This window comes from Salvelinus alpinus, chromosome 6, assembly GCF_045679555.1.
Source record: "Salvelinus alpinus chromosome 6, SLU_Salpinus.1, whole genome shotgun sequence".
Taxonomy (NCBI): domain Eukaryota; kingdom Metazoa; phylum Chordata; class Actinopteri; order Salmoniformes; family Salmonidae; genus Salvelinus; species Salvelinus alpinus.
In genome coordinates, this window is record NC_092091.1 from 63,713,611 (window position 1) to 63,737,726 (window position 24,116).

At 44.8% G+C, this 24,116-nt stretch overlaps 1 protein-coding gene across 12 annotated transcripts in view; it reads right to left on the minus strand.

Annotated features, from left to right (window-relative positions):
* Positions 1 to 24,116, minus strand: part of tenm3 (teneurin transmembrane protein 3) — a 462,931-nt gene that overhangs the window by 91,132 nt on the left and 347,683 nt on the right. For all 12 annotated transcript variants that reach the window (XM_071407375.1, XM_071407374.1, XM_071407376.1 and 9 more), the window contains 7 exons: positions 23,225 to 23,344; positions 12,248 to 12,462; positions 11,160 to 11,370; positions 9,141 to 9,242; positions 6,771 to 6,965; positions 4,619 to 4,819; positions 562 to 747 (listed from right to left, as the gene is read on the minus strand). In XM_071407375.1, the coding sequence (XP_071263476.1) occupies positions 562 to 747; positions 4,619 to 4,819; positions 6,771 to 6,965; positions 9,141 to 9,242; positions 11,160 to 11,370; positions 12,248 to 12,462; positions 23,225 to 23,344 (1,230 nt within the window). The remainder of the gene's footprint in view (positions 1 to 561; positions 748 to 4,618; positions 4,820 to 6,770; positions 6,966 to 9,140; positions 9,243 to 11,159; positions 11,371 to 12,247; positions 12,463 to 23,224; positions 23,345 to 24,116) is intronic.

Consider the following 24,116-nt stretch of genomic DNA (forward strand, 5'->3'; position numbering starts at 1 on the left):
ACCCGGCTTAAAAGCTAAACAGCAACGCACCAGGCATTTACAACCCTGCTCTGTACCCTCTTGTTAAGACGGAGAGCTTGGAACAGGACACACACAGTCTATCTTATCCACACTGCCTTAACTACAGTACATGTCAGTGTTTTGATAGAGGTTAAAGGTCGGCAGCGCCCCATGGGGACTCTGCAGGCCTTCTTAACACAGGTCACGTGAGTGACTACAAAGAGCAGGCTGCAGAGTGGGAGGGAGTTAGCCAGGCCCTTGTAAAGAAATGGATGGAGAGGTTAGAGAGGAAAGAGGAGACTGGGATCAGATGCTACTTCAGCTGGCTGTTCAAAGCCATATAGACACGCAGGTTGGAGTCCTCCGTGGTGTGAGAGCTGGGGGAATCATGGATGGACAGACAGCTTCAGAGGTAGAGGAGTGTGTGTGATTGGTGTGTGTGTGTGTGAGAGAAAACGTGTGTGTTTCTTTGTAACGATGTCTTAAATTGTCGACCCATATGATGTATTCACGTGTATGTGTATGGCCACTGTAGGCGTGCGTATCCTTCAGTAGACCTACCGATGTTGCAGTGCTCTCCGGTCCAGCCCTGGTTGCACTCACACTTGCCCTCCCTGCAGACTCCGTTCTTAGTGCACATGGGGTGGCAGGCCTTCTGGTCACAGACCGTACCCGTCCAGCCCTCCTCGCAACGACAGCTGCCCCCGAAACACACGCCGTGGGAGCCGCAGTCCACCACACACACCTCTGTACACACACACACACACACACACACACACACACACACACACACACACACACACACACACACACACACACACACACACACACACACAAAGAAGGAAATGTTAGTGTCAGTGTGTAATGCTGTGGAATCGCTAGCTAGTTATCTGGGTGGGCTAGTAGCGTCCACTGTGCAAAGTGACGTCACCCGCTTTGAGACCTAGAAGTGGTTGTTGAAACACATGAATTCCTAACAAACAAAACAGACATAAGGTTTCATCTATCTCTGTTTCAACTGTAGCCAAGCAGGGTCTCCGTTGGCACAATGCTTCCACTATTGTGTTTTGGGCTGGCAGCGGGTGGGGTCGGGGTCGGGGTCGGGTGGATATGGTTGTCAGCCTGGTATTTCTCAAATAACACCTTGCTACTCTGACACGTCTGTCCCCCGTGGCTGACACGGCATAGCATGAAGAGTCTGGGAGGTTTTGAAGGTTCCTGGGTGGGGCACGGTGGTGGGGGTGCGTGGTCCTGTGGTGGGTCTGAGGTGTTGGTGTTGGTGTTGGTGATATGGGGTGTGTGTGTGTGCATGCGTGCGAGGGGGGGTGGGGGGGGGGGGCAGTGTGGGCAGAAGTGTGATCATTGAGTATGGACAGTTCAGGCTATGAGAGTAGACATATTGAACTTTACCTCAGACAGGGTAAGAATAGGATAAGGCTAGAGGATGGGTAGACACTGTTAGCCAGCCATCCAGCCAGACACAAGGATTCCCACTGTGCCTGAACCAGAACAACCAAACCAATCAACCACAGATAAATCAATCCTGCTGCAGTGGGGCCCATAGATGGACACCTGCAAACAATCTGGTCTTGTTTGGTACAGACTACCGACTGATGGAATGCTGTCAGCTGTTTTTGTCTCTGTTCTGTTCTTCAGAGTTTAGACCATTTGAACCAGGAGTGTGCGTTAAAGTTCCACCAATCACTTTTAGCTCTGAGTGAAAGTGACACTTGTTTTCCATTCTGAGCCTTTTTGTTGCAGTTACATGAAGAAGACAGGAACGCCTTTATTGACACGACTTTTAAATATAAACTGAGGGGAGCGGTGTTTGAATGAATTGTTGTTTGCACAAAATATAAGACAGACACTCAACATGACATTTTTGTCATTTAGCAGACGCTCTTATACAGGACGACTCACAGAAGTGAGTGCACCCATTTTCGTACTGGTCCCCCGGGGGAATCGAACCCACAACCCTGGCGTTGCAAGCGCCATGCCCTCCCAACTGAACCACAGTCTCAATTTGTAGTCTTGTGTCTGTCTTGGCAGGTCTGTACGTGCAGACAGACAGTCAGGGTTGCAGGCAGCAGATGCCTGGCAGGGTGAAGACTATACTCAGACAGACCCACCCTGGCTAACTACTGCATACTACCTCTTACTGAAATACTGTCCTGTAGAAACACACAACCCAGTACAAGGGATGAGACCTGTGTCAGCGAGTTCAGAACAGGACAGATCACTGTTCTGTTATAATCTCCACCCGGCACAGCCAGAAGAGGACTGGCCACCCTTCATAGCCTGGTTCCTCTCTAGGTTTCTTCCTAGGTTTTGGCCTTTCTAGGGAGTTTTTCCTAGCCACCGTGCATCTACACCTGCATTGCTTGCTGTTTGGGGTTTTAGGCTGGGTTTCTGTACAGCACTTTGAGATATCAGCTGATGTAAGAAGGGCTATATAAATACATTTGATTTGATCACTGTAGTAATACTGGAAGAAAATCCTCATACAATGTTGACTACCTACAGTGCTATAGCACGGGTGTAGGAGTAACAGCAACTAAAATGTTGCCACTTCTTGGACTCTTTACAGGCAGGGACAAATAATCAACCGTAGGACCATTGATATCAGACAGTGGCTAAGAGAAGCAATTCCGGTTGAAGTCAGTGGCTAGATAGAAGACATTGATTGAGCGGAGTTCTCTTAGACTAGCTATCAGTCAGTGGCTGGAAGATCGAGCTGTTAATCTCTGAGTCATTCCAGGTAAGACCACAAGACCCCCGACCGCTCAGTCTTTCTCGGTCTCTAAAGTTCCATCAGCCCCCTGGAGGGGCTTCGCTCAGTGTGGGCCGCCGCTGCCTGTGGCGAGCTGCCATTACCGCTGTGTGTGAGCGTGTGTGAGAGGGAGTGTGTTGTGTGTCAGGAAGTGGCGCTGTTCGTCACTGTCATCGCCGTGTCGCCGGGGCGGTGTGTGTGTGTGTGTGTGTATGAGACGTGGCGGGCGCTGTGTGAAGCAGGGAGGAGGGAGGGATGGAGGGAGGGATGGAGGGAGAGAGAGAGCGGCCTGGAGGGGTGACCAGACTGAGGCTCTGGTCACATCTGTCTGAAGGTCACCGTGGTCCCAGGCGGTCCAGACCAAACTGTCTCAGACAAAACAATAATAAAGACAGAAGAGGAAATATGTTTCTGCTTAAAACCCATGCTTCTCCTCTCTTCTATTCCTCTGTTTTTACTTTATTCCATCTGTCTAAGTCATTATCTCACTTTCTCTCTCCACAGCCCCAAAAATATTTAGGTTATCTCCGATTTTTTCGGACAATTCTCACACATTGGGAGGAAGGATGTTTGACATGCTTTTAACATTGCTATCTTATATTTTTTGGGGAAAATCACTCTGCCCACTCTGAAAAATTGATATACTTGTAGAGTATATTGTTCCAAACAATACGTCTTGAAATGAACAAGATAAAAAAGGGTACTTTTGAGATATAAATATTAATATTTTTTATATTTACCATATCAGAATCTCCGCTATAAGGAGTATAATGACACCAAGATGTTGTCTGTATCATGTACAGTTCACAGATCATACAGTCTTACACAACGCATGTATAGGTCTAAAAAGGAACTCAAATTTCCACTTCCTCCTGATAAAAAAATATAAAAAAAGTGTTAGAAATGTCAAACCCCTGAGTCTCTTTCTTTCAGTCTCTCTCTTTCTCTCCATCCCTCTCTCTCTGTTTTCTAGTAATTATCAGTACTGCCTTATTTAATTGAAACTCAGTGTAATTAACAAACCCACAGCCTTTGCCCTCCCTCCATCCTTCCTTCTCTTTGCTGGCTGAGCCAGTGTGTTAGAGCCAGATAAACACAGCTTTCTCTCAAATGAAAAATGGATCAGATCGATGTGCTCTCTCTTCTCTAAGTCCAGTTAATATAAAAATCACACTGTGGCCTTCATAACAGCATTAGTCAACAAAGCAGCAGTGAAAAGAGAGAGATACAGAATGAAAGAGAGAGAGTGATACAGTGAAAGCCATGGCACAACTGTGTGAGAGAAGCTCTGTGAATGTGAATGACATCTTTACTAGATATCCAGCTATCTCCACGTAGTGAATGAGTAGTAGCTAACAAATGTCGTACCCCTGAGTTAACGAGAGGCTCGCATGCTAATGTGCTAAAAAGGTACCAAATGTAGTACTGTTGAGTTAATAAGGCTAGCATGCTAATGTGCTTACAACATACCAAATGTAATACTGCTGAGTTAATTTGAGGCTAGCATGCTAATGTGCTAACAACATACCAAATGTAGTACTGTTGAGTTAATAAGGCTAGCATGCTAATGTGCTTACAACATACCAAATGTAATACTGCTGAGTTAATTTGAGGCTAGCATGCTAATGTGCTAACAACATACCAAATGTAGTACTGTTGAGTTAATAAGGCTAGCATGCTAATGTGCTTACAACATACCAAATGTAATACTGCTGAGTTAATTTGAGGCTAGCATGCTAATGTGCTAACAACATACCAAAAATGTAGTACTTCTGCGTGAAGGCTTGCATGCTAACAACTAACAACCTTTACCAACGTTCAAACAACGTGCTCACACCAACAACGTACCGACGGAGCAGTCGGGGCCGGTCCAGTTGGTGTCGCAGGTGCAGGTGCCGCTTTCGCTCTGGTAGGTGCCGTGGCCGGAGCACTGGTCGGGGCACATGGTCTTGAGGGTCTCACAGTTGGTGCCCCCCCAGCCCGGGCTACAGTGGCACTCCCCGTGGATACACACACCATGGACTGAACAGCCAGGGTCCAGGCAGTCCACTGGAGGGAGGAGGGGAAGGAGAGAGAGGTTGATTTGTCGCAATCAATTCCCAACCAACTGCTGTCACTTTGGATTGTTGCACAGAGTAAATGTAAACATACAGTACACAAACACGCACTGTGGAACTGTGGAACTGTGTTTGTGTGTGTGTCGGTGTGTGTGTATACTATCTCTGTGTTTGTGAGTGTCTACAGCTCAGCGTTCAACACCATAGTGCCCACAAAGCTCATCACTAAACTAAGGACCCTGGGACTAAACACCTCACTCTGCAAATGGATCCTGGACTTCCTGACGGGCCGCCCCCAGGTGGTAAGGGTAAACAACAACACATCTGCCACGCTGATCCTCAACACTAAGGCCCCTCAGGGGTGTGTGCTTAGTTCCCTCCTGTACTCCCTGTTCACCCACGACTGCGTGGCCAAGCACGACTCCAACACCATCATTATGTTTGCTGATGACACAACAGCCTGATCACCGACAACGATGAGACAACCTATAGGGAGGAGGTCAGAGACCTGGCAGTGTGGTGCCAGGACAATGACCTCTCCCTCAATGTGAGCTAGACAAAGGGCTGATCGTGGACTACAGGAAAAGGAGGGCCGAACAGGCCCCCATTAACATCGATGGGGCTGAAGTGGAGCGGGTCGAGAGTTTCAAGTTTCTTGGTGTCCACATCACCAACAAACTATCATGGTCCAAAAACACCAAGACAGTCGTGAAGAGGACACGACAACACTTTTTCTCCCTCAGGAGACTGAAAAGATTTGGCATGGGTTCCCAGATCCTCACCTGTTGTATAATGCGCATGTGCCAAATACAATTTGACTTGTCTGTTGATGCCCAGCAAGTTGCCTGGAGCTGATGCTTGTTGAGCTGCAGTTACTTCCCTCTGCTGTCTTAGTGATGATGGGTCTTAATTTGTCTATTGACTACTGACTGGGTCACAGACCTCACAATAACATTCACTGCAAACTAATTGCATTAGCGTCGGATTGTGGTGCGTGTGCGTGTCAGTAGGAGGAGGTTGGCAGAAATCAATTTGATTGAGCAGTGAAGATGAGATTTTGTCCCATAGGGAAGTGCAATAATTGGATCTAATGTACAGACAGAGCTAGCCTTCTGGTGGGTTGTTTTGTAGTCTAGCGTAGCAGGTACATGCCAGGATAATTTAGCTAATCTAATATTCTCTATTCTCTGTCAGTGTGTGTGTGTGTGTGTGTGTGTGTGTGTGTGTGTGTGTGTGTGTGTGTGTGTGTGTGCGTGCGTGCATGTGTGCGTGCGTGTGTGAGAGCGAGTCAGTGTGTGTGTGTGTGTGTGTCTCAAGCCACGCATCAATGGGGACAGTGATGTAATTCTTTTCTCTGTGAAGTAGAGAGTAGCAATTGTTTCTGTAATACTGAACTATTGGCTGGCGGTAACGATTATGATGGTGAATGCTGAGCAATCACACACTGACTGGCTGACAAGGAAGGACGAGGGGAAGAGGATGTGTCTGAACACACACCGAGGAGAGGGGGAAAAGGGCAGGGCAGATCAAAAGATCCCTCTAACAGGAAAAACAATGAGAATCTATGATCTACATCTGGCTAAGATGATCTAGCCTATCATGTGCCCTGTCTATGCATCGCGGCTCTACAGAGTGACAGCAGCCAATACTTCTGATCTGGCCTATCTAGGCTTGGTGCGTGCTACACAGTGACAGCAGCCAATACTTCTGAAATCCTTCCTTTCTCCCATCTCCCAATCACTGTTGATGTGTATGAGATATTCTGTAGGTATGATACAATACTTTATTGTCCATCTATGGGCTTCCATCCTATTTCTACACTAGATGCAGATAGGCTAGATTATTGTAAAGCACTTTGTGACAACTGTTGATACAAATACAACTTAGTTGATTGATTGGTTGGTTGGATGATTGATTGATCGATGGATGGACTGATCTCTTACCTTCTTCACAGTTGTCTCCCTTGTATCTGGTGTTGCAGGCACAGACGCCCATGATACAGATGCCGTGTCCCCCACAGTGGATGTCTATACACTGGTTGCTGGGCACGTCACACTCTGTCCCCTTCCAGCCACTGAAGCACAGGCAGCGACCCCTGGAGTACTGGCCGTTACCACTGCACAGCACGGGGCACGAAGCTGCAACGGGACACAGAGGGACAGATGGATGTTAGCGTATACAGCGTGTGTATGTGCATAAATACACACACGAGCATACGCATAATACAGTGTGCACATTCACACATGCATGGCAACATGGCTCATGAGATATATGTTCCATTTAAACGTTTTTGCAATATTGTATATAAATGTTTTTTGTTGGAGTAAAATATTGCATATACATGAGGTCACCAGGTTAATAGAGATATATACAGGGTGTCACCAGGTTAATAGAGATATATACAGGGTATCACCAGGTTAATAGAGATATATACATGGTATCACCAGGTTAATAGAGATATATACAGGGTATCACCAGGTTAATAGAGATATATACAGGGTATCACCAGGTTAATAGAGATATATACAGGGTATCACCAGGTTAATAGAGATATATACAGGGTATCCCAGGTAAATAGAGATATATACAGGGTGTCACCAGGTTAATAGAGATATATACATGGTATCACCAGGTTAATAGAGATATATACAGGGTATCACCAGGTTAATAGAGATATATACAGGGTGTCACCAGGTTAATAAGATATATACAGGTTATCACCAGGTTAATAGAGATATATACAGGGTATCACAAGGTTAATAGAGATATATACAGGGTGTCACCAGGTTAATAGAGATATATACAGGGTGTCACCAAGTTAATAGAGATATATACAGGGTGTCACCAGGTTAATAGAGATATATACATGAGGTCACCAGGTTAATAGAGATATATACAGGGTGTCACCAGGTTAATAGAGATATATACAGGGTGTCACCAGGTTAATAGAGATATATACAGGGTGTCACCAGGTTAATAGAGATATATACAGGGTTTCACCAGGTTAATAGAGATATATACAGGGTATCACCAGGTTAATAGAGATATATACAGGGTGTCACCAAGTTAATAGAGATATATACAGGGTGTCACCAGGTTAATAGAGATATATACATGAGGTCACCAGGTTAATAGAGATATATACAGGGTGTCACCAGGTTAATAGAGATATATACAGGGTGTCACCAGGTTAATAGAGATATATACAGGGTGTCACCAGGTTAATAGAGATATATACAGGGTGTCACCAGGTTAATAGAGATATATACAGGGTTTCACCAGGTTAATAGAGATATATACAGGGTATCACCAGGTTAATAGAGATATATACAGGGTGTCACCAGGTTAATAAGATATATACAGGGTGTCACCAGGTTAATAGAGATATATACATGGTATCACCAGGTTAATAGAGATATATACAGGGTGTCACCAGGTTAATAGAGATATATACAGGGTGTCACCAGGTTAATAGAAATATATACATGGTATCACCAGGTTAATAGAGATATATACAGGGTATCACCAGGTTAATAGAGATATATACAGGGTATCACCAGGTTAATAGAGATATATACAGGGTATCACAAGGTTAATAAGATATATACAGGGTGTCACCAGGTTAATAGAGATATATACAGGGTGTCACCAGGTAAATAGAGATATATAGAGGGTGTCACCAGGTTAATAGAGATATATATAGGGTGTCACCAGGTAAATATAGATATATAGAGGGTGTCACCAGGTTAATAAGATATATACAGGGTATCACCAGGTTAAGAGAGAGTTATATAGTGAGACAGAAAGGGACACAGAAGTCACTTCAGCAGCTCTTCAGTATCATTCTGAGGGAATATAAGCAGAGTGCTGATGAATAGTGATGGATGGAGGGACATTATACTTTCTAATGACTTGTCTCTTTGTTTGAGCTCCAGTCAAGCACACAGTGTTGTGTAATGATGAAAGGTGAGATGGAGAGAGCCTCCTTGATGGAGGTAGTAGTAGGCAGAGACACAGAGGTACTGACTGACTGAATCAATGTGTGTGTGTGATGAGTGAGTGAGTGAGTGAGTGAGTGAGTGAGTGAGTGAGTGAGTGATTGAGTGAGTGATTGAGTGAGTGAATGCGAGAGAGAGAGAGAGAGAGAGAGAGAGCGTGAGAGATAGTGTGTGTGCGTGCGTCTGTGTGCCCTGAATCAATGCCTCCAAGGCTTCTGTATGTACTCGCCGGGGAAACAATCTACAGCCAATTACGGGAGGAGATAGTGGGTTTACTCCTCTCAAACGATGTGTGTGTGTATGTGTGCGTCTTACCTCTTGAGCAATCAGGCCCAAGGAACCCTGGGAAGCAATGACACGTTCCAGACAGACAGTCACCGTTGCCATGGCAATTGTGGGGACACTCCATAACGGACTCTGAAGAGAGAGAGAGAGAGAGAGAGAGAGAGAGAGAGAGAGAGAGAGAGAGAGAGAGAGAGAGAGAGAGAGAGAGAGAGAGAGAGAGAGAGAGAGAGAGAGAGAGAGAGAGAGAGAGAGAGAGAGAGAGAGAGAGAGAGAGAGAGAGAGAGAGAGAGAGAGAGAGAGAGAGAGAGAGAGAGAGAGAGAGAGAGAGAGAGAGAGAGAGAGAGAGAGAGAGAGAGAGAGAGAGAGGAGGAGAGTGTTAGTGAGTGTTTGTGTGAGTTAGAGATATGCATACAGCCACAGAAAGAAGAAGACGGAGAGAGTAGCGACATAGATAATGCGAACGACGCCCACATCCTGAAATAGAAGACTGATAATTAGCCAGGCAGACCAAAGTACCACACACGTACGCACACACACCCTCTCCCTGCCTCTATGCTCTAATCACCACCACCCCCATATGCCTGGTTGAGACAAACTGGGTCTCTTTGCTTGCCGTAGCCCACCAATCAACACCTTGTTACCACCAATCATCCAGCTCACACTCCCAGCACTCCTCTGTAGCTACAAGACGGACAGAATATTACCAGCCTTTTACCATCTCTCTCCTTCTATCTCTCTCTATATCTCTTTCTATCCCTCTCTCCTCCACATTATCAGGCCAATATTATCAGCCTTTTACCATCTCTTCCTGTCTCTCTCTCTATATCTCTTTCTATCCCTCTCTCCTCCACATTATCAGGCCAATATTACCAGCCTTTTACCATCTCTTCCTGTCTCTCTCTCTATCACGCTCTTCCCCCAATCATTCTGTCTTCTACATCATTGGGCCAAAATGACCATGCTTTTCAGCCCTCCCTCCTCCTCCCTGTCTCTCTCTCTTCTGGGTACATGAACCAGGTTAGGAGAGGGAATTAAGGTATTGAAATGATTTCTCGGAAGTTGTACCAGGCATGTCAAAGCGTGTTTCAGTAAATATCAAGCCAACACGCTAGATCCATGTACTGGCAAACAGGACTTCTCAATATAGCTAAAAGGTTCAGGCTAAAGGTTGAGAGCTGGTGTGTGTGTGTGTGTGTGTGTGTGTGTGTGTGTGTGTGTGTGTGTGTGTGTGTGTGTGTGTGTGTGTGTGTGTGTGTGTGTGTGTGTGTGTGGGTGTGTGTGGGTGTGTGTGTGATCTGTTGATGCTGTGCTGTGGGGTTATTTAAGGTACTCTTTAAAGAGGTAGAGTTTCAGACTCTTTCCAGAACAACAGAGAGATGTGGAAATGCAATACACAAGATATTAATTCAGGTCAAATGTTTCCCACAACGCCCACACAACCCTCCCACAACCTTTCGCCATCTCTGGTGCTTATTGCAGGGGCATGTCCAACCTTTATAGCGTTCGTGCAATGGATGGACAAACAATTCATTTTAATTTCCATTATAACAGAGATGGCGAGAGAGTAGTGTTTTGATTAAGCCAGTCAAACTTCTACCCTGTTCTTTGGAAGGTGGGAAGAGAGGGAGGGAGGGAGGGAGAGAGAGAGTGAGAGATAGAGGGAGAGAGAGAGAGATAGAGGGAGAGAGAGGGAGGGAGGGAGAGAGAGCGGGAGAGAGAGGAAGAGAGAGGGAGAGAGAAAGAGAGAGACCGAGAAAATGAGAGAGATCGAGAGAGAGAGCAAGAGAGAGAGAGAAAGGAAGAGAGAAAGAGGGAGAGAGAGATAGAGAGAGGAAGAGGGAGAGAGAGAGAGGGAGAAAGAGAGAGAGAGAGAGAGAGAGGGCAAGAGAGAGAGAGAGAAATAGATAGAGAGAATGAGGGAGAGAGAACAGGCCACTAAGGAGCGTGTGCTGTGCTTTGATGTAGGGCCTCAACTCTCCAGCCACTTACTGAGAGGCCACACATTACGCAGAGCTGACGCACGCTGGAGACACACACACACATACTGACCTATGACGATGGTGTTGTAGGAGACCTGTTCTGAGTTCTTCCCGTCGTTGTAGAAGGCCATGTGCCAGATGCCAGAGTCCAGGTACTGGATGAAGCCCGCTTCGTGCACGCTCACCGAGCGCGCCCGCCTAGACACACCCTCCACCTCCACCAGCCCGCGCTTCTCCTTGGTGATCAGCCGACTGCCATCCAGCAGCTCCACAAAGTCATACTGGACAACACACACACACACACACACACACACACACACACACACACACACACACACACACACACACACACACACACACACACACACACACACACACACACACACACACACACACACACACACACACACACACACACACAAAAGACTCCATTTCATCTGTTTCTAGTCCTTCAACACCAACGTTGAACTAACGTTTGGCCTCGGATGACTTGGAACATTTTCCCTTTCATTTCGGGCCATAAATGTTTTATATCTCACAGTGGCCATAAACATTGATTCTATTAACATTTCCCCCATCTCTGCTAATGAGTCCTTCATGGAAAGAATACTTTTCTCCCCAAAAAGAGAAAAATATTCATTCCTGACACGGACACACACACCATCCACAGAGACCAAACCTGAAAAATTACCACTACTTAATTCCCTGCCTGTTCCTCAGCCTTCATCCAACATGTCCGTCAATATCCCCTCATTATGTCCTCTCAAACGTCTTAAAGAAACATATTGATTACCACACAGAGCAAATAATGCCACGGCGCCTGCTAACGCTCTCGCTCCACTCTGGGCTATCGACGCGCAGCGTTGTGAAGAACTTTGTTGCCAATTACCTCTATTAGGCTTTAACCGCTTCATTTGGAGTGTGTGTGTGTGTGTGTGAGTCTGTACGTGTATGTGTGTGTGTGTGTGTGTGTGTGTGTGTGTGTGTGTGTGTGTGTGTGCTTCATTTAGAGTCTGCCATTGTTAAAGATGATACATTGGCCCTGTCTGAAAACTTAACTAGCCTTCAAATCCTTGATGCCTCCCATGCTTGATTCCTCAATGTGTTACCTCCCTCTCAAAGCTCATTGGAGGGGAGGGACATTGGATCCCTTCCTACCTGTGTATGCGAGGGGGGCAGGCCCTTCCTGCCGTAGACCCCCACCAACGCATCCCTCTGCACTGAGATGTTGAACTTGAGGAACTGGGGCTGGTCAATGTAGAGCTGGGAGCGCCAGAAGATCCCTGGTGGGACTTCCTGAACGGCCCTGCGCCCCACGTCCACCTCCCCCGTGTCTATGGTGTTGTTCTCCTGGAGGAACACCCCTAGTTTACCTAGATAGAGGGAGAGAGGGGGGGGGGGGGGAGAAGAGGGAGAAGAGAGAGAAGAGAGAGAGAAAGGGAGGGGGGAGAAAAGAGGGATTAAATTAGCATGCTGAATGACAGAAATATGGTTCCAGTTTAGGACAACATGATAAAATAGTACGCACTTGTAATGATGAAAGGGAATGGAGGAAGGCATCATCACTATGCATTTGAATACAGCTGTTTAGATTGTTAGTGGGATCCTGCATTCAGCCATCAGATTAAGATGGTAATCCTCATAACAACCATGCATAATAACTGTTTCCTGAGACTGCTACAGTAATGTTGTAATGAGGCACTAGACTGCTACAGTAATGTTGTAATGAGGCACTAGGCTGCTACAGTAATGTTATAATGAGGCACTAGGCTGTTACAGTAATGTTGTAATGAGGCACTAAGCTGCTACAGTAATGTTATAATGAGGCACTAGGCTGCTACAGTAATGTTGTAATGAGGCACTAGGCTGCTACAGTAATGTTGTAATGAGGCACTAGGCTGCTACAGTAATGTTATAATGAGGCACTAGGCTGTTACAGTAATGTTATAATGAGGCACTAGGCTGCTACAGTAATGTTGTAATGAGGCACTAGGCTGCTACAGTAATGTTATAATGAGGCACTAGGCTGTTACAGTAATGTTATAATGAGGCACTAGGCTGCTACAGTAATGTTGTAATGAGGCACTAGGCTGCTACAGTAATGTTATAATGAGGCACTAGGCTGTTACAGTAATGTTATAATGAGGCACTAGGCTGCTACAGTAATGTTGTAATGAGGCACTAGGCTGCTACAGTAATGTTATAACGAGGCACTAGGCGGTTACAGTAATGTTATAATGAGGCACTAGGCTGCTACAGTAATGTTGTAATGAGGCACTAGGCTGCTACAGTAATGTTATAATGAGGCACTAGGCTGCTACAGTAATGTTGTAATGAGGCACCAGGCTACTACAGTAATGTTATAATGAGGCACTAGGCTGTTACAGTAATGTTATAATGAGGCACTAGGCTGCTACAGTAATGTTGTAATGAGGCACCAGGCTGCTACAGTAATGTTATAGTGAGGCACTAGGCTGCTACAGTAATGTTATAATGAGGCACTAGGCTGCTACAGTAATGTTATAATGAGGCACTAGGCTGCTACAGTAATGTTATAATGAGGCACTAGGCTGTTACAGTAATGTTATAATGAGGCACTAGGCTGCTACAGTAATGTTGTAATGAGGCACTAGTCTGCTACAGTAATGTTATAATGAGGCACTAGGCTGCTACAGTAATGTTGTAATGAGGCACTAGACTGCAACAGTAATGTTGTAATGAGGCACTAGTCTGCTACAGTAATGTTATAATGAGGCACTAGACTGCAACAGTAATGTTGTAATGAGGCACTAGGCTGCTACAGTAATGTTGTAATGAGTCACTAGGCTGCTACAGTAATGTTATAATGAGGCACTAGGCTGCTACAGTAATGTTGTAATGAGGCACTAGTCTGCTACAGTAATGTTATAATGAGGCACTAGGCTGCTACAGTAATGTTGTAATGAGGCACTAGACTGCAACAGTAATGTTGTAATGAGGCACTAGTCTGCTACAGTAATGTTATAATGAGGCACTAGACTGCAACAGTAATGTTGTAATGAGGCACTAGGCTGCTACAGTAATGTTGTAATGAGTCACTAGTCTGCTACAGTAATGTTATAATGAGGCACTAGACTGCTATAGTAATGTTGTAATGAGGCACTAGACTGCTACAGTAATGTTGTAATGAGGCACTAGGCTGCTACAGTAATGTTGTAATGTGGCAGTAGCCTGTTCTAAGGTCTGTTTGTACTGTGTTATGGTCGTTGTAATGAGGCAGTAGGCAGAACAGTAGCCTGTTCTAAGGTCTGTTTGTACTGTGTTAGGGTCGTTGTAATGAGGGAGTAGGCAGAACAGTAGCCTGGTGTCAGGTCTGTTTGTACTGTACTATGGTCGTTGTAATGTAGCTACTGTAACACACTAGTGCCAAACACCTGCTAATGTTACAACCACAGAAATATAAGTCAATGGTAAAAGTTCTAGTTATTTTATTTCTATAGTCCAGAGACCCAATTTCAGTCTTTGTCACCAACACATTAACGAACCTCGACTCGCGGTCACACACTTTACCAGTCATTTCCAGTAATATTATATCTTATCCCATAAGGATCCGAGAGGACTATTATTTTGGGAAATACAACTCATCTAGACATAACTCATCATCATACACGCAACATCCCTACAAATACATAAACATGAGTTGGACACATTATCATCCACACAGTAACACAGTGTGTGTGTTTGTTTGTGAGAGAGAGAGAGAGCTATAGGCTACCTCAGAAGGGAATCATGGCGGTCACGGGGGAATCGACTGGTCTGCTACGGTTACTAATGGACAGCAGCTGTTGTTAATAATCCATTAATTATTGCAGAAGTGGTTCAGGGGACCTGTGGTGTATGTGTGAGTGGTTCAGGGGACCTGTGAGATTCATAACGCCACAGAGAGAGAGAGAGAATGTGTGATGCAGTACATGCTTACAAAGGGCCATTTCCACAGTCCGAAGAAGCAATTAGACACAAAATGCTGCTCGCTAGCTCTCTTGCTCTCTCTCGCTTTTTCCCCTCTCTTGCGCTCTACCTCATACCGTAAAACTTTAAATTAAATGGCAAAGTTTTACAGTATGTATGAGATGCTGCTGCCCTCAAGCAGTAAAGATGAGATGTGTTTGAATAGTAACACAATCAATATCATGCTGTGTATTGAACTGTCCAGTCCACCAACATCAGAAAAAGATGAGCATCTAATTATCAGCGCACTAAGCCACACAAACACACACGGACAACCACTTGAAAAACATGATTCACTTAATTCTTAAGAAAAACTAACTATCCGTCAACATAACATTTTCTTGTGTGCAACAGTAGATGCATATTAAATCAACCACTTTGGAAAAAACTGCTTTCTTAGAGCGGCTGTCTCGCTCTCTGTTATAATGCACTATGGCTCAACAGTGTTGCCAATGCACTGAGTGTTGTCAGGAGTCGGGAGTGTTGTCGGGAGTCAGATTACTGTTAGTAATCAAACAGTAATCTGTATTAGCGGCTCTTCATTGTTGGAACATCACTGATAGAACTAGACCAACACAGAAGTAGAAAAAGCCTTTCTCTTGATCATGTGGTTGATCAGGGTTAAACAGATCAGCTTACATAAACAGATCAGATGACATAAACAGATCAGCTTACATAAACAGATCAGATGACATAAACAGATCAGATGACATAAACAGATCAGATGACATAAACAGATCAGATTACATAAACAGATCAGATGACATAAACAGATCAGATGACATAAACAGATCAGATGACATAAACAGATCAGATATGCGGAAAATATGCTGCCGAAGTACAACGAGAGCGGATACAAATTCATTGATTTAACTAATTATGACAAATGTTAAGAAAATGTTGAGCAATGTAATAAAGTAATGACTTTTCAAATAAGTTACCTTACACGTTATGTTGGCTGACAATTTGTTAGCTACGCTGTATTTACGAACCACACAGCATATCATTACAGCAGTATGTACCAGTATGTTAGCTAGCTACCTAACGTTAGTTGGCTACTTATACATCAAACTTGCCAGTATATTAACTACAGGCTGTCTAACTACCCAACGTCTATTGACTTGATTATTCCCATCATTCTTAGCTCAGCTAAATGGTATAGTATAGTCGGTGTGCGTTCTCAATGGACATTCGGGTGCTTTCGTAAATTCGCTCTGGCTATTGTCTGAGTGTACCAGAGTACAGAATGACGAATTTACGAGCACTCAACACCCGTTGAATATGGCCGATGTCAGTAAACGTCGGCAAAAAAGCGTAAACAGTCACCAACGCTCTGGATAACATGAAACTGCCTAACCAGCTCTGCTAGGGCGAGTAAAATGGTCAAAGTGATCTCATTTGTGTCTGGAAGTAGCTAGCAAGCTATCCAACGTTAGCTTGGGTGCTTGACAGCCGTTGTAAGGTCAGAACGCTCAAATCAACCCTACTCCTCAGCCCAAGTGTCCAGTGTGCGCACCGAGAGCGAAACGCTCTGAATTTATAAATGGACAATCTGACAACGCTCTGAATTTACGAGCGCACTCTGGCACTCCATATTGAATTTAAGAACACACCCGAAGTCGTAAAATGTCTAACTAGTAATTTGTTACACTAACTAGCTAGCAAGAGGTTGCATAGCAACAGCATCAACTTCCGGTAGACAGGTGAATCGCTAGTAAGCTCAACTGAAACCATACGGTTCGTTTACAGTATACAGTACTAAAGTGAACTAATAGTATATAGTATGTAGTATATACTCATTAAGTATGTCGTATACAGTATGTTAGTATGGATATTCGAACACAGCTAAGGTCTTCCTAAAATGATAAGGCAAACCATACATTATTCACAGTTCTATAAATGTGTGTGTGTGTGTGTGTGTGTGTGTGTGTGTGTGTGTGTGTGTGTGTGTGTGTGTGTGTGTGTGTGTGTGTGTGTGTGTGTGTGTGTGTGTGTGTGTGTGTGTGTGTGTGTGTGTGCATCATAAATGTATAAGATTGTGTGAATGTAATATGGGCATTTCGTTTTAGTTCTAGAATTTTAGCTAGTCTTTTAGCTTTGCTACACTGTCTTTTAGCTTTGCTACACTGTCTTCTAGCTTTACTACACTGTCTTCTAGCTTTACTACACTGTCTTCTAGCTTTGCTACACTGTCTTCTAGCTTTACTACACTGTCTTCTAGCTTTACTACACTGTCTTCTAGCTTTACTACACTGTCTTCTAGCTTTGCTACACTGTCTTCTAGCTTTACTACACTGTCTTCTAGCTTTACTACACTGTCTTCTAGCTTTACTACACTGTCTTCTAGCTTTGCTACACTGTCTTCTAGCTTTACTACACTGTCTTCTAGCTGTAATACACTGTCTTCTAGTTGTACTACACTGTCTTCTAGCTTTAATACAATGTCTTCTAGCTTTAATACACCGTCTTCAAGCTGTACTACACCGTCTTCTAGCTATACTACACTGTCTTCTAGCTTTACTACACTGTCTTCTAGCTTTACTACACTGTCTTCTAGCTTTAATACACAGTCTTCTAGCTGTACTACACTGTCTTCTAGCTTTAATACACCGTCTTCATGCTGTACTACACTGTCTTCTAGCTGTATTACACTGTCTTCTAGCTTTAATACACTGTCGTCTAGTTGTACTACACTGTCTTCTAGCTTTACTACACTGTCTTCTAGCTTTAATACACTGTCTTCTAGTTGTACTACACTGTCTTCTAGCTTTAATACACTGTCTTCTAGCTGTACTACACTGTCTTCTAGCTTTAATACACTGTCTTCTAGTTATACTACACTGTCGTCTAGCTTTACTACACTGTCTTCTAACTTTAATACACTGTCTTCTAGCTGTACTACACTGTCGTCTAGCTTTAATACACTGTCGTCTAGCTTTAATACACTGTCGTCTAGCTTTAATACACTGTCGTCTAGCTTTAATACAATGTCTTCTAGCTTTACTACACTGTCTTCTAGCTTTACTACACTGTCTTCTAGCTTTAATACACTGTCTTCTAGCTGTACTACACTGTCGTCTAGCTTTAATACACTGTCGTCTAGCTTTAATACACTGTCGTCTAGCTTTAATACACTGTCGTCTAGCTTTAATACAATGTCTTCTAGCTTTACTACACTGTCTTCTAGCTTTACTACACTGTCTTCTAGCTTTAATACACTGTCTTCTAGCTGTACTACACTGTCGTCTAGCTTTAATACACTGTCTTCTAGTTATACTACACTGTCGTCTAGCTTTACTACACTGTCTTCTAACTTTAATACACTGTCTTCTAGCTGTACTACACTGTCGTCTAGCTTTAATACACTGTCTTCTAGCTGTACTACACTGTTGTCTAGCTTTAATACACTGTCGTCTAGCTTTAATACACTGTCGTCTAGCTTTAATACACTGTCGTCTAGCTTTAATACAATGTCTTCTAGCTTTACTACACTGTCTTACTACACTGTCTTCTAGCTTTACTACACTGTCTTCTAGCTTTAATACACTGTCTTCTAGCTGTACTACACTGTCGTCTAGCTTTAATACACTGTCGTCTAGCTTTAATACACTGTCGTCTAGCTTTAATACACTGTCGTCTAGCTTTAATACAATGTCTTCTAGCTTTACTACACTGTCTTCGAGCTTTACTACACTGTCTTCTAGCTTTAATACACTGTCTTCTAGCTGTACTACACTGTCGTCTAGCTTTAATACACTGTCTTCTAGCTTTAATACACTGTCTTCTAGTTGTACTACACTGTCTTCTAGCTTTACTACACTGTCTTCTAGCTTTAATACAATGTCTTCTAGCTTTAATACACTGTCGTCTAGCTTTAATACACTATCTTCTAGCTTTAATGCACTGTCTTCTAGCTTTAATACACTATCTTCTACACTTTGCTGTGTCACTCCATCTGGACCTGTCAACAAAGCCCTTTCCTCTCGCCCAGTGCACCTCAATCCAACACTTCCAATCATCTGTGAGAGTGAGTGAGTGAGTGAGTGAGTGCACTAAGGCGATTGCTCTCCTACTCTTCCTCCCCCTGGGTAGACTCTCTTATAGAGAGAGTGCTTTTAGGTTACCTGCCTATCACAGAGGTGAACAACAACATGCAGTCCAAAGATAGGTACTGGACACAAACTGGCACACACACTGGCACACACACTGGCACACACACTGGCACCCACACTGGCACACACACACACACACACACGTGATGCGTGGGTTGACTCATAACCTGCAGTCCCCGCGATTATACAGATGTAGGATCTTAATTTGAGCCAGTTTGCTACAGCAGGAAAATAATGCTGCAGATACAGGAAATGTGAATTATTATGTGGATTATAATTAATGGACATTTTTGTAGGGGTCGATATATTTTTCGTACGGGAAAATCAAGTCTGAAATTTCAAAGTTAACAATTTTTAACCTTTTTAAACCTCAAACACACTACAAGTTTTAGAATTATTTGTAAAGTTTTAATTTTCTCCTGCAACAGGGTGATCAAACTAACATCCTACACCTGTGTCCGCCGGGGCGGGTGGGTTTAGGGTCATGAAATATTGTGTGGATGAAGGGTGGGTTTAGGGTCATGAAATATTGTGTGGATGAAGGGTGGGTTTAGGGTCATGAAATATTGTGTGGATGAAGGGTGGGTTTAGGGTCATGAAATATTGTGTGGATGAAGGGCGGGTTTAGGTTCATGAAATATTGTGTGGATGAAGAGCGGGTGGGTGGTGGGCGGGTTGGACAAAGAGAAAACGATCCATCAAAAACATCTATAAATGTATGATAAATTCTTGTGCAATTCATATCTATATGATACATTGAGGTTTTTCTTTCATGATTTTGATCAGGCATTAGGGCGTAAACCTAAGCTTTAGGGCCTAACTGTACGTGTGCCAAATATACGCCGATAGTCAAATGTTATTGGGAACTTGGGCAGAAAAAGTTAACGGTGATCCACTGAGGCAAAAAGGACTAAAGTGTTCAGTACATATTGTATATTTGCGGGTTAGGGTCGGGTGCAGGCCTCCTATTTATCACACATAGTCGGGCAGTTGCAGACGGGTTATTAGCAATTGCTGGTGGGTGCGGGTCAACAAACAACTGACCCGCGCATCACTAACAGACACACACACACACACACTCACTCACTCACTCACTCACTCACTGAGACGAGTGTGAAGGGAGAGTCGGTGTATATTTATCAATGTGTGCACGTATGTTTAGATGCACTTTACTTTTCTAACACTGTGTGTGTGTGTGTGTGTGTGTGTGTGTGTGTGTGTGTGTGTGTGTGTGTGTGTGTGTGTGTGTGTGTGTGTGTGTGTGTGTGTGTGTGTGTGTGTGTGTGTGTGTGTGTGTGTGTGTGTGTGTGTGTGTGTGTGTGTGTGTGTGTGTGTGTGTGCTCATGTCTATTTGTGGTAGTCCATTCATTCACATCAGTGAACAAAGCCATAGGCTGTCACTGCAGACCGTTGATGGCTCCGGCTCACACAGAGAGAGAGAGAGGAAGAGGTAGAGAGATAGGAGGCCAAGGTTAGTTGAAGGAGGAGAGAAAGGAGGAGGGAGGGATTTTGTATTGATTAGAAGTGATGTGCTGAGTGGCGGCATGGCTGTGTTAATTAGTCGGTTATGATGAGGGCTGGAAGAGCTCATTAGATTGAGAGCGTTCATTACTTCCTCACGATAATGTAAATACTATCATGTTAGCATGACCACTCCTCTTCCTCCTCCTCCTCCTCCGCAGTGGCTTTTAGCCTCTCAGTTCACCTCATTTAGAGATCTGTCTGTCTGAATGCTGTCTGAATGTTGGTGACGGTCACTGTTACCTTGTACTGTCTGATATCTGTTTATGTAACCAAACAAACAACCACATAAAAAGAAAGAAGACGGGGATAAAGGGAAGAGGGGAGGGATGTTTGGAGGGACATGGTGAGAGAAAGAGAGAGAGAAAAAGAGGGAGAGAGAATGAACGAGAGAGAGAGAATAAAAGAGAGAGAGAAAAAGAGGGAGAGAGAATGAAAGAGAGAGAGAGAGAGAAAATAAAAGAGAGAGAGACGGCCTGCTCGCAGAACTGAACAAGTGTCAACCTAATTGTGTCAGCGAAGGTTAGGAGAGGGGGAGGAGAACGACTCTAGCCTCCCCTGTACAGGGACACAAGCACTGGAGGGAACAGGAGCACACGGGGACGCACGGACACCCATCAAATCACTAGCACAAGAAGCAGATAAACTGCATCTCAAATGGCACCCTACTCCCTATATAGTGCACTACTTTGGACTAAAGACCTATGGTCCCTGGTCAAAAGTAGTGCACTAAATAGGGAATAGGGTGCCATTTGGGACGCATACTAAGCCTGTCTCACAGCGGGAGATGAGACATTGGTGGAAGTACTGGGGAACATGCTAGTCCATTCTCACTGGCCCAGTGTCCTGCATTTATTTAATCTCTACTAGGCTAACTTTAGCCTACACTCGACCCAAATTAAGAAGAAAAAGTGTGTGATTATAGATGTATTCTCATAACTCACGACCCCACCTCTCACATGCCCAGGTCCCACTTTGGGTCCCGACCCATAGTTTAAGAAGCCCTGCTCTAGTCAGCTCTCTGCTGCCCAGTCATAGACTTAGTTTGTAAGGTCAGTCCACTTCCAGATAAAGCCACTCTGTCTCACCTCAGCCTACAGAGACCAACACAGAGTCTGTACTACCTCAAATACCTGCAGTACTACCATCCCCTCTCCTCTCCACAGGGGATTCAGAGTGATGGTGGACATGGAAAAGGTGTGTGTGTGTGTGTGTGTTACAAAGGTGTATGTGTGTTGGTGTGAGAAAGGGATCGATAGAGAGAAACAGTGGTGTGTAAGACAGCTACAAAAAGTGTGTGTGTGTTTGTTATTAGAACTGTGTGTGTCCGATGAGGATACAGTGTGTGTCTGGAGGTCAGTGGCAAATAGAGTTTGATAGAGTGACTGCATTATGAGGTGTTCAGTGGGAGTGTGACCCGGCTGGTAGTCTTCACACACGCGCACACACACACACCATTTGGCTGGTGGCTGGGCTATGCCTCTGGATAATGGGCCTGGATGAATGATGGCAGGGTGTGTGTGTGTGCGCGCGTGCGTGTGTGTGTGGGTAGAGTCTTCAAAACGCTATCTTTAGACAAAGCAATCTGAGGACATTCACACTTTAGGAAGCTCTTTCTCTAGGAGAAAGCTAAGTCCTTCAGTGCAATGTTCAGTGAATAAATCAAAGCAGGCTTAACGCAGATGTGAGAGGTGGTTTATCCCACCGACTCTGCATTCTCCTTGGGTTTCTCCATACAGACACAAGCCCACCTACACAGCCGCCACATAAACAGCACTAAAAGAGGGCCTCCCGAGTGGTGCAGTGGTCTAAGGCACTGGGCCACTAGCGTCGTCCGGGTGAGGGGAGGGTTTGGCCGGCAGGGACGTCCTTGTCCCATCGTGCACTAGCGACTCCTGTGGCAGGCCGGGCGCAGTGCTCGCTGGCACGGTCGCCAGGTGCACGGTGTTTCCTCCGACACGTTGGTGCGGCTGGCTTCCAGGTTAAGCGGGCATCGTGTCAAGAAGCAGTGCGGCTTGGCTGGGTTGTGTTTCGGAGGACGCACGGCTCTCGACCTTCGCCTCACCCGAGTCCGTACGGGAGTTGCAGCGGTGAGACAAGACTGTAACTACCAATTGGATACCACGAAATTGGGGAGAAAAAAAACGGGGTATAAAAAAAGAAAGAGCTATAGGGTGGCAGCTAGCCTATCGGTAAAGAGCCAAAAGGTTGCTAGTTCAAACCCCCAAGCAGAATAGTTGAAAAATCTGTCACTGTGCTCTTGAGCAAGGCACTTAACCCTAATAGCTCCTGTCAGTTGCTCTGGATAAGAGCGTCTGTAAATGACTATGTCAAATGTGAGAGGTACAGTATAACCTTGTCAGTGGGGTTAAACACTGTGTTTCTATGTGGTCAGATCACTGCTCTCCTAATACTGGGACTTAGCATATCAATACTGGCCCTTAAAGCCTCTGGCCACTACGCACACAGGGCCCAATGGGTCGGTCGGTGTGTGGGTGTGTTCTAGCCTCCTTACCGTTATCAGCAGACAGTGCGGTGATGGTGTTGGGTGTGGTATCTGACTTCCCCTGACCGTTCTCAAAAGTGTGGCCCTCTGTCTCCTGCAGCTGCCAGTTCAGACCAAACAGATGCATGGCTACAGTTGGGGGAGAGAGAGGGAAAAAAGACTTGTTACTCTCAGTGGTCGAGGGCTCAACAACACACACACACACCATAAAGACAGTTTACCTAGCAGCGAGTCAGAGATGGGATGCCTAATCGAACTCTATCAGATAAAAAGACAACAGGAGAAATATCCCTCCATCGATTATGGTTTGGGTTCTAACAAGCTCTCGGATTGGCCGGACCCTTCAGGGTGTGTATATATCTGAACCTGTGTGTGTGTAGGAGGTGAGTTGGGAGTTGTAGAGAGAGAATCTGTCAAAATATGAATCTGTCAAAATAAGAGCAGATATTGTTTGAAAACTACAGTATGTTAACCTGAGCCCTGAGAGGAGATAGAGATGGAGGAGGGAGCTGGAGAGAGGGAGAGAGGGAGAGAGGGAGAGAGGGAGAGAGGGAGAGATGGAGCCACGCAGTTTAGCGCATTAACATCAAGCCGGCCCTCTGGCTGGATATAATTCAATCCCACACCTTTCTCTGTCCTTCCCTCTCTCTACCCCCTCCTCTCCATTTCGCTCTCTCTCTGAGTGCTTCTGCGAGAAACCACACTAAAAGTGAGGAGACACGTGAGAGGAGCCAGTTTCTAGTTTTTAACACTGTTTCAGCGCCGTCTGGAGCCGTCATGGCTGCCGAGGGCTTTAGTAGGAGCCAGACATGATGGAGGCCTGAGGACTGTGACTCAGACAGTACTGGAGGGCCAGTAGCAAGTCTGGTGAGAATGACTGTTTAGTACCAACACACACACA